The 14,494-nt window shown below is 49.9% G+C and overlaps 1 protein-coding gene across 1 annotated transcript in view; it reads left to right on the top strand.

The window, feature by feature from the left end:
• Positions 1 to 14,494, top strand: part of WDPCP (WD repeat containing planar cell polarity effector) — a 150,443-nt gene that overhangs the window by 76,037 nt on the left and 59,912 nt on the right. The window contains exons 12-13 of the mRNA XM_054383733.1: positions 4,642 to 4,705; positions 13,366 to 13,468. Of these exons, the coding sequence (XP_054239708.1) occupies positions 4,642 to 4,705; positions 13,366 to 13,468 (167 nt within the window). The remainder of the gene's footprint in view (positions 1 to 4,641; positions 4,706 to 13,365; positions 13,469 to 14,494) is intronic.

Below are 14,494 nucleotides of genomic sequence, written 5' to 3'. Positions count from 1 at the left end.
AAGATGCCAGCTGGGGGCAGAACAGGAAAGCTCCCCCAGATACGAGGTCCTGGCCTCTGCCTTTTATGCTCGTAGCCTGGCAGAAGGCTTTCCACTGGGTGTCTCCATGTTAGCTTTAGTGCCCATTGGACCAAGGGAGCTCTGGCATTTTGTATCTATGCAAGTGGCTGGGGAGCCTGGGGGCTCCTGCTCAGATCCCCTTGCTCAGATCCTCCTCGCTCACATCTGCTGTGCTCAAGCCCTGCTCACATCTGCTGAAGCCTCTCCTCACTTCAAGCCTTGCTGTCTCCAGTGTCCTGCCTTGCTTCCAGTGCCTGCTCCAGAGCCCTGGGATAAAGCCTGAGCCTCCAACTGGATTACAAACTGACAGTTTCTGGAGCCTGTCAGCAGCGAGAGCGAGCCAGGGACCATCTCCAAATTCCCACTCTGATCCTCCTGAGCAAATCCTGGCCTGGTCACATTTCCCTAAGGGTTATTGGTTGGCCTTTGGTTTATCAGTGGGTGAAGCTATTTGTGTCAGAGCTTTTTCCAGTCTCTGAACTCTAAATTGTATAGAAATTGCCATGAAGCATCCTGGGAGAATTCAGGACCCAATAGAACCTGTAAATAATTGTATCAGTTTGGTACAGAGTTTTGGGGTGGGGTTTTGGGGAAATAAAAATAACTGTATTTTATGATTCCCACCTCCTTAATTTAACCCAAAATTAATACATATTCAGAGCAGCCTCTCTGGAGTTAAGAGGGCTGGAGTTAAAATGCCTTCCTGACATCTTGGCAGTCAGGGCACGTTCTCAAAAGGGAAGCAGGCAGCAGGTCTGCCTCTCCACCATTGAAGGCAAGGCTGGATTCTTCTCTGCCTTGCCCACTTCTGACCTGCATGACCTTTGTCATGTCACTGACATTTCCCCTTAGTTTCCTTGTCCATACAGCAGCAGTGCCAAGAACCACCTTCTACAATGCTTGTAGGATACCTGGAACAGCTGCATGTAGGAACAGCATTCTTTTATCCCAGGAGAATCTGAACTTGGCATTGTGGATGTTGAAGAGCTTGCAGGGAAATTCTTTTTCCTATCTGTCCTCTAGAGTTAATTGCAGTTTGGGACTTTTAATCTTGAAGGTCATATTTCTGTTGGCTGTCACTTGGACCAAACAAGTGGCTGAACTTCATGGTTTACAGGCAGATTTCCTTATCTCTTGTTTCCAAGAGCCACATTAAGGCTTGATTGCTGGAGTCAGTGTGAAGCAAGCAGTGAGTGACAGAGTGAAGGAGGGGTGGGAAGACCTTCAGGAGCAGTACCCCCTAGACGCTATTTTAGAAAGCAAATATTGCACCTTGTAATGGTAGCCAAACAGAGGGGAGAGTGTTTGGCTTCGGGTTCTGGGGTGGTTTGTGGTGGTGTTTGGATTTTGTGTAGCTGATGAGCTGTGAGTGAAGTCTGCTAGCAGTAGCAGGAGGTCTTCCCACCACAAAACATACTGCTAAAGCAGACATTATTAGCTTGAGCCTGGCTTCATGCTGTACAGAAGCCTCTCTGATTGTTCTTGCAGAACAAAAGCAACACAACTTCCACACCAAAGAGACTCACAATGACAAGGAGTCCTCTGGCAGAGCTGCTGTGAACAAACCTGGACATCCTTAACTGATTTGAGCTGCTTGCCTAAGTAATGCAGACTTGTCACTCTTGTTTGAAACCTCCCCCTTCTTTTACAGAAATCCCAGTCACCATAATTTGTGACCTATCTGTGATTATTTCCAGTTCTCTTGGTATGTGAAGAGCATTTCTTGGAGAGTCCTTTTTCATCCTCCTTTTTTGTCCCCCACCCCAGCCTCAGCACAAATCTGAAACCAGTGAGCTAGCTTCAGAGTTTTAAGAACAGGGGCCATAATGACACTGAAGTATGAAAGTTGACTGGGGGGGGGGGGGAGGGAATAAAATAAAATTGCAATCTTTGTGAAACAGCAAAGAAATGACAGCTTTGAGGCCAGGGTTCTGTTCTGCAGGTCAATCACCTGTCAAATGTCACTTCACATTTTCCTGTTGCAGGTGTTTGTGCCTTGGCTAAAGCAAATGTCACTCAAATCATCTGCAGAGTTAGCACTTTGGGGGCTGATTGGTTTCCAGTCTCCCCTCTTACATACTAAGAAAGCATTTTTAATGCAGAATTGAGGAGAGGAATGTGCCAGAAGAAGAGATCTGTGATAGCTATTCCACAGACACCTATTTTAACATCTACCTACTGGTCTTAATCAAAGCACTGCTTCAGAATCAGCATTACAGCCTGAGATATTTTGGTGGAAAACCCTTGATGGAAGGCCTGTGGAAAAGCTTCAGCCAGCTGTGCATGACAAAGCAGTGGTGCTCTGCCTGCTCCCCAGTGACCAAGAGGTTAACCTCCTTAAACAGCTTCTGCCAGGAGGGCTGCAAATGAGTACTTGGAAGACACTTCAGGGAGATGAGCTGTGGGGAGGAGAGGACTCCCTGCTCCAGCTCTGAGGAACCTCACCTGGGGAGTGCATTTCCCTTCCTGATGAAGCTGACCTGTGATGCCTTCCTGTCACCCATGTGATCGCTTGAAGAAGAGTCCTCCATGGCTCTCTCTCACAGTGTGAGGTTGAAGAGAGCAGCAAGGCTGTAGCAAGAGGGGGGCAGAAAACATTTAGGCTGGGGTCAGAAATAGGAACCCCGGTGGAGTACTGGGACTCCTTCACCCACCATGGGGAAGGAGGATTTCTATGGTTCTTCTTGTTCACGCTGGCCTGACAGAGGGCTACAGCACTGCCCACTGCTTCCTGAGCGACTCTCAAGGTACAGAGCTGTCCAAGCCCTGGCAGCCATTAGGGTGCTGTGTGACAGCATCCCCTGGGCAAACACAGACTATGGATGTCTAACATGTAACAAACCACACTGCTGCTTTTCCCCCTTTGGGGCAAAGAAGTCATCTCCTTTGCTCCCAAATTTCAAGCATCTACAACCGATCCTGTGTTGAAAAGGTGAAAAGGGGGAAAGGATATCAGTAAGGGGAACAATGCAGAAATCATCCTGTATGGAATCCAGCTTTCACTTGACAACTGAAATAAACCAGGGCTATTTTCAGAGAAACATAGAATCATTTCAGTTGGAAAAGCCCTTCAAGATCCTCCAGCCCAACCACTATCTAACTCTACCAAGGTTGGGGCTGAGCCATGGCCCTCAGCACCACAGCTCTGCCTCTTTCAAACACCTCCAGGGATGGGCATTCAGCCACCTTCCTGGGCAGCCTCTGCCAGGCTTTGAGAACCCTTTCAGTCAGAAAGTTTCTTCTCATTTCCAACCTAAACCTCCCCTGGGGCAACTTGAGGCCATTTCCTCTCCTCCTGTCACTTGTTCCAAGGGAGCAGAGCCCAACCCCCACCTAGCTCCAGCCTCCTTTCAGGGAGTTGGAGAGGTCTCTCCTCGTTTTGTCATTGTACCCCTCTAAAGATAATCACCAAATCTGTCTTTGTAGGGATCTTTAAACAGCTTTAAATGTGCAATAGAAGAAAATACTCCTTCCAACCCAATGGATCCTGTGATTCTATACTCAGGTGACACCTTCTAGAGCACAGTTAGAAGAAGTTTTTGCTTGAGAATGTTCCTCTTTTCCCCCTTATTTTACCTCATTGACATAGAATCAGAAACTTCTTCCTTGACAGGGTTCTCAAAGCCTGGCAGAGGCTGCCCAGGAAGGCGGCTGAATGCCCATCCCTGGAGGTGTTTGAAAGAGGCAGAGCTGTGGTGCTGAGGGCTGTGGCTCAGCCCCAGCCTTGGCAGAGTTAGGAAATGGTTGGGTGGAGGATCTGGAAGGGCTTTTCCAACTCAAACCATTCTGTGGTTCTCCGGTCCTCAGAAAACTCTCAGGAGTCTGTGCTGATGCTGTGCTGAGGCAGTGAGGAGGCAGAGCAGTGTCACCCTGTGTCTGCTCCAGCCCATGGGGATTCCCAGCTGCTTAGCATGACTCACCTGGGCTGTCACCTCCAGAGAGCTGTTCTGAGGGGATCTGTGAAGATAAGACTCAATGCAAACTTCTACAAGGAGCTCTGAGGTCTGGTGAGATTTGGGATTAGTCTTCTCTGTAGGGGATTTTGAGGTTCCTGCCAATGATTTATTGAGGCTGGCTTTCATCTCTGTTGTGGCTGATGTCCGGCTGACGTCCCTCACTTCAGCTCCTTCCAGGTGCAGCTAGATCTGATGGGACTCAGAACTGAAGGTGACACTTGCTGAAGGTTTTAAACAATAAAGGGTTGTCACTGGTCCAGCTCACAGGTCTGCAGTCTCAGTAGGGGCCTACCAAGCTTCACAGAATCACAGAAAACATCAAAGATCTCCAGTCCAAGCCTCCACCCAGCACTGCAGGGTCACCACTAAACCATGTCCCTAAGCACCAGGGCCACAGGCTGCTGGAACACCCCCAGGGATGGGGACTGCAGCACTGCCCTGGACAGCCTATGCCAGTGTTTGAGAACCCTGTCCTGTAAAGCTAACCCTGTAAAGATAACCCTTCCCGTGTAAAGCTTTGGCATCACTTTGGATGAGAGTTGAAGGGCTTCATCTGTCCACTCCCAACATCTGGTGCAGCTGCCAGGCTGTGCTCAGCAGGTGACATGTTTGCTGTTTCTTGCAGGTACCAGAGGTTTGAGAAAGCCTTTCTGCTGGCTGTGGACATAGGTGCTCGGGACCTCTTCATGGTGAGTCCTTGCTGGACACAGAGGCTGCTGCCAGGATGTTGGCTGCCAGCTTTTGTGCACCTTAAAAGGGATCCATGTCTTTTGCAGCCTCAGACACATGCTGCAGGCAGAACTCTTCTACCTGCTTTGCCCTTTGCCATCCTGAAACTCCTCAACAGGAACCCAGTGTCTTTAGAGTCATGGCCTAAAGGCTGCTCTTTATTTTCCAGGAATTACTGTGTGAGTTTTTGAACTTTCCCCTTCCTCCTCTGCCCTGACGTGAGTGAATGTCATCTTTCACTCTTAATAAGCTTATACCTTTCTAATCCCTTCCTTTAAGAAGTGCAACTGCTGAGTGCCAGCCACAAGAGCTGGCCACATCCTGGGGATCCTGAATGCTCTGAGTTTGTCTCTGGGAGCTTTGTGCAAAGTGACAAATTATGAACGCTTCTGCAGGTACTTTTAAAACAACAAAGCATCAACACCAGGGTTTTTACATTCCCTGCACTCTCTGCCCCCTCCCATTTAATTAGCCACAAAAGTAAAATTAACCAGCTCTTAAGAGGTCCTCTGTGTGAGCTCTGCAGGAGGCTCTTGTTTTATAAGATCTTGCACCACAATGTGGCAGCAAGGTCAGGTGGACAAAGGCAATCCTGCTTCCCTAGGCTCTCTCAGCAGGTTGCTGGTCCACAGCTGATTTCATTGTTTTCAAAGAAACAATAGGAAAGGGGCTGGTTGTTCAAAAAAAAGAAAGGCCCTTTGAAGGATTCCTTAGCTTGGCTCTTTTGCATAATGAAGACATTCTGTTGTTTAAATTAAGCCTTGACACTAGATGTTAATATCATTTATCCCATTAAGTCACTTGCCCTGCTAGTTCCATCTTGATATTTAAATTGTATGTTAAATGACACAATTAAAATCCTGCCTTTATGGGTTATGAAAATTCCCTTCTAATTACATAAAAAGTTGTGTGAGCCCTTTGATGTTTTTTTTCACGGCTCTAATCATCTGGCTTCTTCCATCTCATTAGAAAGATGTGAACACTGCGATAAACTTTTCCAAGTGTGCATCAAAGGAATGTGATGGAAATGTCAGACTTTTAGGAAATTCATTATGTGTTTTATGTTTACTCCTCTCAGTCTCTCCTCCTTTTAGTTCATCTTGTTCCTGCTCTCCTCTTCCCGAGTGTGGCTGCTGCAACACAAACGGTACAGCTGAGCGATGCTGCAGCCGCCTCGGAGCTTCGGGCTGTAAGGTGGCTGTGGCAGGTGGCAGCTTTCTGCCAGGGGTTCTCCTGCAGATGGGAAGTTCTCCTTGAGTCATTTCAGCCCTTCTGGCAGAACCAATGGCCCAGCCTTTGGGATGTCATCACAGGAACCCTATGGCTGAGAGCCTTTCCTCTGTGATCTCTTTTTCTTTCCATCCTGACAGCAGGATGAGGGAGCACCTCTGTCCCAGGGCAGAGAACTGCATAGAATCATGGAATCAATCAGGGTTGGAAGGGACCACAAGGATTATCCAGTTCCAACCCCCCTGCCATGGGCAGGGACACCTCACACTAGATCAGGCTGGCCAGAGCCTCATCCAGCCTGGCCTTAAACACCTCCAGGGATGGGGCCTCAACCACCTCCCTGGACAACCCATTCCAGGCTCTCACCACTCTCATGGGGAAGAACTTCTTCCTCACGTCCAGTCTGAATCTGCCCACTTCCAGCTTTATTCCCTAGTCCTGTCACTCCCTAATATCCTAAAAAGTCCCTCTCCAGCTTTCTTGTAGCCCCCTTCAGATCCTGGAAGGCCACAAGAAGGTCACCTTGGAGCCTTCTCTTCTCCAGATTGAACAACCCCAACTCTCTCAGTCTGTCTACTCTTTGGCCTAGAGATGGATGCAGAGCTGCTGCCAGGAGGGAGGGACTGTCAGTACCTGGCTCCAGGTGTGCTTACATGTCCCCTTCTCAAAAGAAAGATTCTCCAGCTTCCTTCAAGAGCAGTTTCAGTGTTCACAGAGAAATTAGCTCTGTGCTTTCCTGCTCTTCTTTGTTTTCCCTTTCCTCTCTTAACACTTACTCTCTGTTTCCCACCTCACTAATGCTTTTAAACATACTTCCACGTAGTTCCTCCTGGCTTTCATTCCTGTGAGGTCAAATCCAGTTCTGTGTTGTCCTCATTCTGTCTGCATTACATTTGAGATTCCTCATGGTTTTCCCTAAATGCTGCAACAAGCAGCACATCCACCTGCCTCTCTCAGTCCTCTGCTGTGGCCACACCTGGGTTTGGTTTTGGGGGCCCCACACTGGGGAGACATTGAGGTGCTAGAGAGAGTCCAGAGAAGGGCAAGGAAGCTGGGGAAGGGTCTGGAGAAGAGGGCTGGGGAGGAGCAGCTGAGGGAGCTGGGGGTGTTTAGTGTGGAAAAGAGGAGGCTGAGGGGAGACCTCATTGCTCTCTACAGCTCCCTGAGAGAAGGCTGGAGCCAGGTGGGGGTTGGGCTCTGCTCCCTAGTATCAGGTGATAGAAGGAGAGGAAATGGCCTTGAGTTGCCCCAGGGGAGGGATAGGTTGGAGATTAGGAAAATTTCTTTGCTGCAGGAGTGGTCAGGGATTGGAAGAGGATGCCCAGGTCAGTGGTGGTGTCACCGTCCCTGGAGGTGGCACTTTGGGACATTGTTTGTGTTGGAAAAGACCTCTGAGATCAACAAGTCAAACCTTCACCTTAAGACCACCATGGCTTTGGACCTTTCCATCTGATAATTCCATTAAAAGAATACAATTGTGGGGGGGTTTTCCCCCAAGGTGCAAATGTGTTTCCCTACAAAGCAAGCTCTGCTCTCCACAGCAAGGCAGTGCATTTGCTTCTCAAAAGCAAAGTGCAGCTCTGAGCATCCTCACTGGCACAGACTGCCCAGGGAGGTGGTGGAGTCCCCATCCCTGGAGGTGATTCAGAAACCTGTGGCCATGGTGGTGCTGGGTTGATGGTTGGACTGGATGATCTCCCAGGGCTTTTCTAGCCCAAACAATTCTATGAACTCACTCCCTCCTCTGGCGAAATCTCCTTTTGCTGACTTGTCTCCTAAGCCAGGTGCTAATGAACAAACTTCACAAACTTTCCTGTGCAGCCTGCCCTGGGTGACTCTGCTCTGGGAGGGGCCTTGGACTGGATGATGTCTGGAGGTCTCTTCCAACCCCTACCATTCTGTGATCAGCTAAGAGTGGCACTGCTGCCAGATTGCTGAGGACGGGACTCCAAAAGTCTACAGGTGCACAGGTCACAGGAAGTGTTCCTTTGTGCTGTGGTCATTTCTAGGGCAGTGGACTTCACTGCACTGAGCACTGTGTGAGAATTCCCTGCTCACTGAACACCTGCAGTCCTTCCAGGTGTGAGCACAACAAAACCATTGCCAGCAAACCCTGGGCATCCTTCCCTTCTGCTGAGCACTGAGTGGCATGTAGATGTTGTTTCTGTGGGTCAGGATGCAAGGGGCAGCACACAACCTGACCTCACTTGTCTTTAAAGCATTTATAATTGGGGGCAGTCTGAGTGGCTGCTCTCTGGGGCAGTTCTTGGGGTTGTTGTTTCACAGAGCAATCAAATCCTGTGATAAAACTTCATCTGGTTCAAAGGGCCCCACCACCTTATTCCCAGTTAATTTAGTGGGATTTCATGGGATTCAGGAAGAAAGAGGAGACTGAAGAGAGACATCTGATGATGTAAGCAAAATGAGAGAGACAAACTTCATTTATTAAAGGGGAACGGAGAAGGAACAGCAACCAAAAAGGAAAGGCTAGAGAGGAACAGATCAAAGAGAGGCTGAGGAGGGTCTCAACATTAAAAAGATGTCTTCTGAGACTTCTAAGGAAGTGTCCTGTGTCTGGAGCCCTCAGTACAGGAAGGACATGGCCCTGATGGAGCAGGTCCAGAGGAGGACCACAAAAAGTGCTCAGGGGGTTGGAGCAGCTCTGCTACGAGGACAGGCTGAGAGAGCTGGGGGTGTTCAGCCTGCAGAAGAGAAGGCTCCAGGGAGACCTCAGAGCAGCCTGCCAGGACCTGAAGGGGGCTACAAGAAGGCTGCAGAGGGACTGTTTACAAAGGCCTGCAGGGACAGGACCAGGGACAATGGCTTCAAACTAGAGCAGAGCAGATTGAGATTGGATATCAGGAAGAAGTTGTTTACCATGAGGGTGGTGGAACACTGGAACAGGTTGCCCAGGGAGGTGTTTGAGCCCCCATGCCTGGAGATATTCAAGGTGAGGCTGGACAGGGCTCTGAGCAGAGGGGGGTTGGACTGGATGACCTTTGGAGGTCCCTTCCAAGCCAGACTGTTCTGTGATTCTGTGTGGTTCTGGAATTCCTCCTGAGCATCCCTTCCAGCAAACAGGGCTTGGCAGTGTTCCTGCTGTTTGTTTTGAGATTGCAGAGCAGCTTAAGGGAATGCTGTCTGAGGGCTAATTTCTTTTACAGAAATGAAAGAGAAAGGGGAAAAAAGAGGGGGGGGGGGGGGGGGGGGGGGGGGGAAGAAGAAGGCTTAAAAGCTGTCCCTGCAGCTGTCCTCTCACGGGGATGATGCCATAGCAAGACGCCCGCCCGCTGCTGCGCCGCACCCCAAGCTCTCCCCTCACCACACATCTCAGCCTGGCAATTATTGCCATCTCCTACAAAGTTCAACAAAGAAATCAACCTGCACAGGCCATCCTGGCACGAACAACAGCTGCTTTGACTGGGCAGCAGCTGATCCAATCTGTGGCAGAAAAGATCAAGCAGCAGAAGGGTTGTTAGCCTGACAGCCTTTTGTAGTGTGCTCGGGCTCTCAGCTGCTGAGGATTCAAAAGGCACATCCCACCTCCCAAAGGTAGGGAAAGCATGCAAGGAAAAGGCACTTTAATCAAACTGTCAGATCTTAGCAGAGACACTGATGAGGAAAGGGCATCTGTGGAAGGAAAGGTTGGAATTCTGCCCAGAAATATCCCATAGACAAACGCACATCAGTGCTCCAAAGGACTCCTGCTCACCGAGGGCCGGCTCTGTGAGTCACAAAGAGGAGGGGGAAAAAAGAGGAAGTAGGCAAAAAGTAATCAAACTGTTCAATGATAAAATGCAGCTCTTTCAGCTGACTTCTGATAGGCAGCTGGGGATTGTTTTTATTGTTACTGTGGGTTTTGAGAGGGCTGTGATCTCTGGGCTGCTGAACTCTTCTTTAGGTAATGGTGTGGAAAAAAAACCCTGGCATGAATATTCAGCTCATTTAATTGTTTCTTTCTGTCCTTCTGGACGGCACCCTGTAATTAGGTGTTTCTTCTTCCTCTTTTAGTTGTTTTCTAGTTTTATTCTACTCAGTTACAAATTCTTACCTCCAGTTGTGCTGAGCAGCTAACTCTCATCACCTGAAATCATCTTAATTAGGAGGTTCTGGCTCTGTCATCTTTGCTTTCCCTGCATCTTGTTTAGAGATAGAGACCAGAGCTGCTTCTCTTCCTTAAATTCTCTATAACAGCAGCGTGAAGGCCAATTCCCAGCTGACTGCTCTGTCTTGGTTTCTTCCAAGACCCCTGTTAGATAGTGATGGATAGAGGGCATCTTTACATTTCTTCCCCCAAAACAGACAGCAGGGGCAGAAGCAAGATCTCAGAGCAGCAGCTGTTTGGACAGAGGCAGCTCCAAGAAAGCTGGGGAGGGACTCTTTAGGGTGTCAGGGAGTGATAGGACTGGGGGGAATGGAGCAAAACTAGAAGTGGGGAGATTGAGATTGGATGTTAGGAAGAGATTCTTCCCCTTGAGGGTGGTGAGAGCCTGGCAGAGGTTGCCCAGGGAGGTGGTGGCAGCCTCATCCCTGGAGGTTTTTGCAGCCAGGCTGGATGTGGCTGTGAGCAACCTGCTGGAGTGTGAGGTGTCCCTGCCCATGGCAGGAGGGTTGGAACTGGATGAGCCTTGAGGTCCCTTCCAACCCTGACAATTCTGTGATTCTATGATTTTCTGTACTTACTTCCATCCCCTCCCCAGGTCTATTGCTGAGCACTGAGTGAAGTGCACAAACCTGAGCTTAAACTCCAAAAAGGCAGCTGCTGAGCACAGCCAGGATGGGGTTGAAGTCAGTGAGCACAATCTGCCTGTCCATTCAAATCTGTGTGAGTTCAGACTTGTTCCAGGGCCCTTGGGTTTTCTATTGTTATCTAAATAAGCTGACAGTATCTGCTGCTGAATCTTCCCAGGACTCAGAGCTGGCTGCTCAGGCCCCCTGCTGCTGACAGCCCTGTGAGCCCTGCCCAGGAAGTGCAGAGGTCGCCGGGAGTTCGGAGCTGTTTGCCTTGCTCCAGGACACTTGCACGTTTTTCAGTCACACCTTGTGTCTCAGCAGAAAACGTCCTGCAGACAGCTGGCATCCTGCAAGGCAGCACCAGCTTGTCCCACGGGATCAAGGCTGCTTCCCTCACCTTCTCACTTTGCTGCTTTTGATTGCTTTTAATTGTTGTTATTAAAAGGGGGGGGGGGGGGGGGGGGGAAGCAGCGTCTGCATTTCCTGATGCTGTTACTCTCCCTTTCTTCTATCTAGCTCCTCTTTCCAGAGTCAGCTCACTTGTTGGGACTTTCTGTCCTCTTGATGAAGGTGGCAGTAAACTCAAACTTGAGGGCAGTTTCCACTGAAATGATGAATGATAATTTCTCTGAAATGATGATTTCTTTGAAATGGCAAAGATGTATAGAGGACTGGAACACCTCCCTTACAAAGAGAGTAGCCCCCTTCCAGTATCTGAAGGGGCTCCAGGAGAGCTGGGGAGGGACTTTTGACAAGGGCTGGGAGTGCCAGGACGAGGAACAATGGCTTTGAGCTGGAAGAGGGGAGATTGAGACTAGAGATGAGGAAGAAATTCTTGACAGTGAGGGTGGTGAGACACTGGCACAGGTTGCCCAGGGAGGTTGTGGATGCCTCCTGCCTGGAGGTGTTCAAGGCCAGGCTGGATGAGGCCTTGAGCAAGCTGGGCTGATGGAAGGTGTTCAGATGTTTTTTGAGGTGCCTTCCAACCCAAAACATTCTGTGATTCTAGTCTATGAAGAAAGGCTGAGGGACTTGGGGCTTTTTAGCCTGGAGAAAGAGAAGAGTGAGGGAGGATCTCATCACTGTTTATAAACACTCAGGAGGATGGGGCCAGGCTTTGTTCAGTGGTGCCCAGTGACAGGACAGGAGGTAATGGACACAAGCTTGAGCACAGGAAGTTCCATCTAAACAGGAGGAGGAACTTCATTACTGTGAGGGTGGCAGAGCCCTGGAGCAGGCTGTACAGAGAAGTCTCCTTCTGTGGAGTCATTCAAAACCCACACAGATGCTGTTCTGTGCAATCTGTTCTGCACGACCCTGCTCCAGCAGGGAGGGTTGGACTGGATAATCTCCAGAGGTCTCTTCCCACCCCTACCACTCTGGGACTGTGAAATCTCCTGCATTAGTGAGAATGCAGAGTGGAGGTCTGCAGAGAGCTACGCTGCCAGCAAATGCTCCTTTCCCCATTGAATTCCTGCATGCAGCTGGATAGCAGAACAATAGCCAGGAATGAGTTACATCTTTGGATGCCAAATGGCATCTTCAGCAAAGGAGTGGGAAGAAGAGCCTGTGCCAATTGTCCTTGGCTTTCCCTCACCTCATATGTCTAAGTTCCTGCACACATCAGCCTGTGGCCACAACACCAGAAGAGAACAGGGTTAATTGTCCCCTAATTAATGGTCAAGGATGAAACTTTACTTCAGGGGCCAAAACCAAGTGAGACTGTAATTTGTCAGCAGGAAGAGATTCTCCCACAAATTGTGCTGTATATAGTCCAGGTGGTTTTCACCTCAAAGGTTAACACCTAATAGAGAGTCATGCAATGCAGCATATAACAGCATGCCCCTGCTGCAGCCTCCTGCTGCTCAGGGACCAGATCTGAGTGCTGGCAACTCTGCACACCAGACAGAAATCTCTCTGGAAAGCCCTCTGTGCTCTAAGAGTGGCTCAGGAGCCATGGCACCTGTGTGAGTGTCCTGGTGCAGCCTTCTGCTGCTCAGGGACCAGATCTGGAGTGCTGGCAACTCTCCATGCCATACCACAACATCTCTGGAAAGCCCTCTGTGGTGTCAGAGTGGCTCAGGAGCCATGGTACCTGTGTGGGTGGTAAAACCATCATTGCTCTGCCTGCCTCCAATTCCAGCACAGGGAGGACCTCTGTCACCTTACTCAAGAACAGCAAGTGTTAAGATGACAACCTCCAAACGAAAAGTGGTCCCCAAAGAGCTTTATCCCAAAACTCAGGTACTAAGAAGGAGCACTTCAGATGGTGACTGTCAGCCAGCAGAGTTCCAGTACTTCAGACCAGGCTTACCCAGAGCTACCTCCTGCCAACTCTCTTTCAATTCATGTTGCATGCAGAGAAGTTACCTTGAAAGCAGAGGGCTTGGTTCGTGTGCAGCACTGAGTCAATAGGCTGCCTTTTATCAGTGCAGGATGGGTCAGTGCTCCTCCGCTGCTGCATTCAACGGCACCAGCAAGATAATAAATTTGCATTGGGAGGGAATTAAAATGTAATGGCAGGTTCATCAGTTCCATCTGTGTTTGTGATCTAAATAATAAAAGAGCCTCTTTCTGTCAGAATCTCCTTTGTTACTCCTGTGAGATTCATTTTAGATTAATCTTTCCCCCCTTTTTTTCTCTTTTCTTTCCAAAGGACATCCATTACCTCGCGCTAGATAAGGGCGAATTGGCACTAGCTGAAGTGGCAAAGAAAAAGGCTAATGACATTGATGCAGAATCAATAACCACTGGAATTGGTAAGAATGAATGGTGTTTAAAAAGCCCTCTTTGTTTTAATCAATACTTGTCCTGTACAACACCATGTTCTGTTTGTAGGGGGTGGTTGTGGCACCTAGATCGTGTTCCTGGAAAGCAGGACGGTGTTTGTCTCCCCAGGTGGAGAGAGGAGCTGGTAAAAACAGCACAGCTTTGCCTTCCAGCCCCAACAGGAGGCCTGTGGCAGTGTGCCAAGCCCAAAAGGTTCATGCCCTGGCCATGGGGACAAGTTCAGGCCATGCAAACTGCCCTGAGTGCAGGTGGTGAGGGCCTGGCTCTGCACACCTGTGTGTCCCTGCTGGTGTTCCACAGCCAGCTATGGCAACCCCAGTCACCTCCAGCTGGTCACTCCTGCTCCCCCTGCCATAGCTGCAGCCACACCATGAGTGCTTTGGCAGCATCTGGACAGGCTCAGATCCTGGCTAGGAGGTCAAGAGAGCTTCTCCTGCCCCTCTGCTCTGCCCTGCTGAGGTCACATCTGGAATATTGTGTCCAGTTCTGGGCCCCTCAGGTCAAGAGAGACCTCAGGGAACTGCTGGAGAGAGCCCAGCACAGAGCCCCAGAGCTGCTGCAGGCAGTGGAACATCTCCCTGTGAGGCCAGGCTGAGGGAGCTCTGGGGCTTGGAGCTGGGAGCAGAGGAGCCTGAGGGCTGCCCTCATTGCTGGGGAGAAAGCTGTGCAGGGCTGGAGCCAGGCTCTGCTCAGGGATGGCCAAGGACAGCACAAGGGGCACTGGGGGCAAGCTGGAGCAGAGGAGGTGCCACAGGAGGGAAGAGAAGGCAAAACTTTGTCAGTGTGAGGCTGCTGGAGGCCTGGAGCAGGCTGCCCAGAGAGGTTGTGGAGTCTCCTTCTCTGGAGCCTTTCCAAGCCCACCTGGCTGTGTTCCTGCGTGCCCTGCCCTGTGTGCCCCTGCTCTGGCAGGGGGGTTGGGTTGGATGATCTCTGGAGATCCCTTCCAACCCCTACCTTTCTGTGCCTCTGTGATCAGCTGTAGTAGATGTGTACTG

This window comes from Indicator indicator, chromosome 9, assembly GCF_027791375.1.
Source record: "Indicator indicator isolate 239-I01 chromosome 9, UM_Iind_1.1, whole genome shotgun sequence".
Lineage (NCBI taxonomy): Eukaryota > Metazoa > Chordata > Aves > Piciformes > Indicatoridae > Indicator > Indicator indicator.
This window is presented reverse-complemented; position numbering and strand designations above follow the sequence as displayed.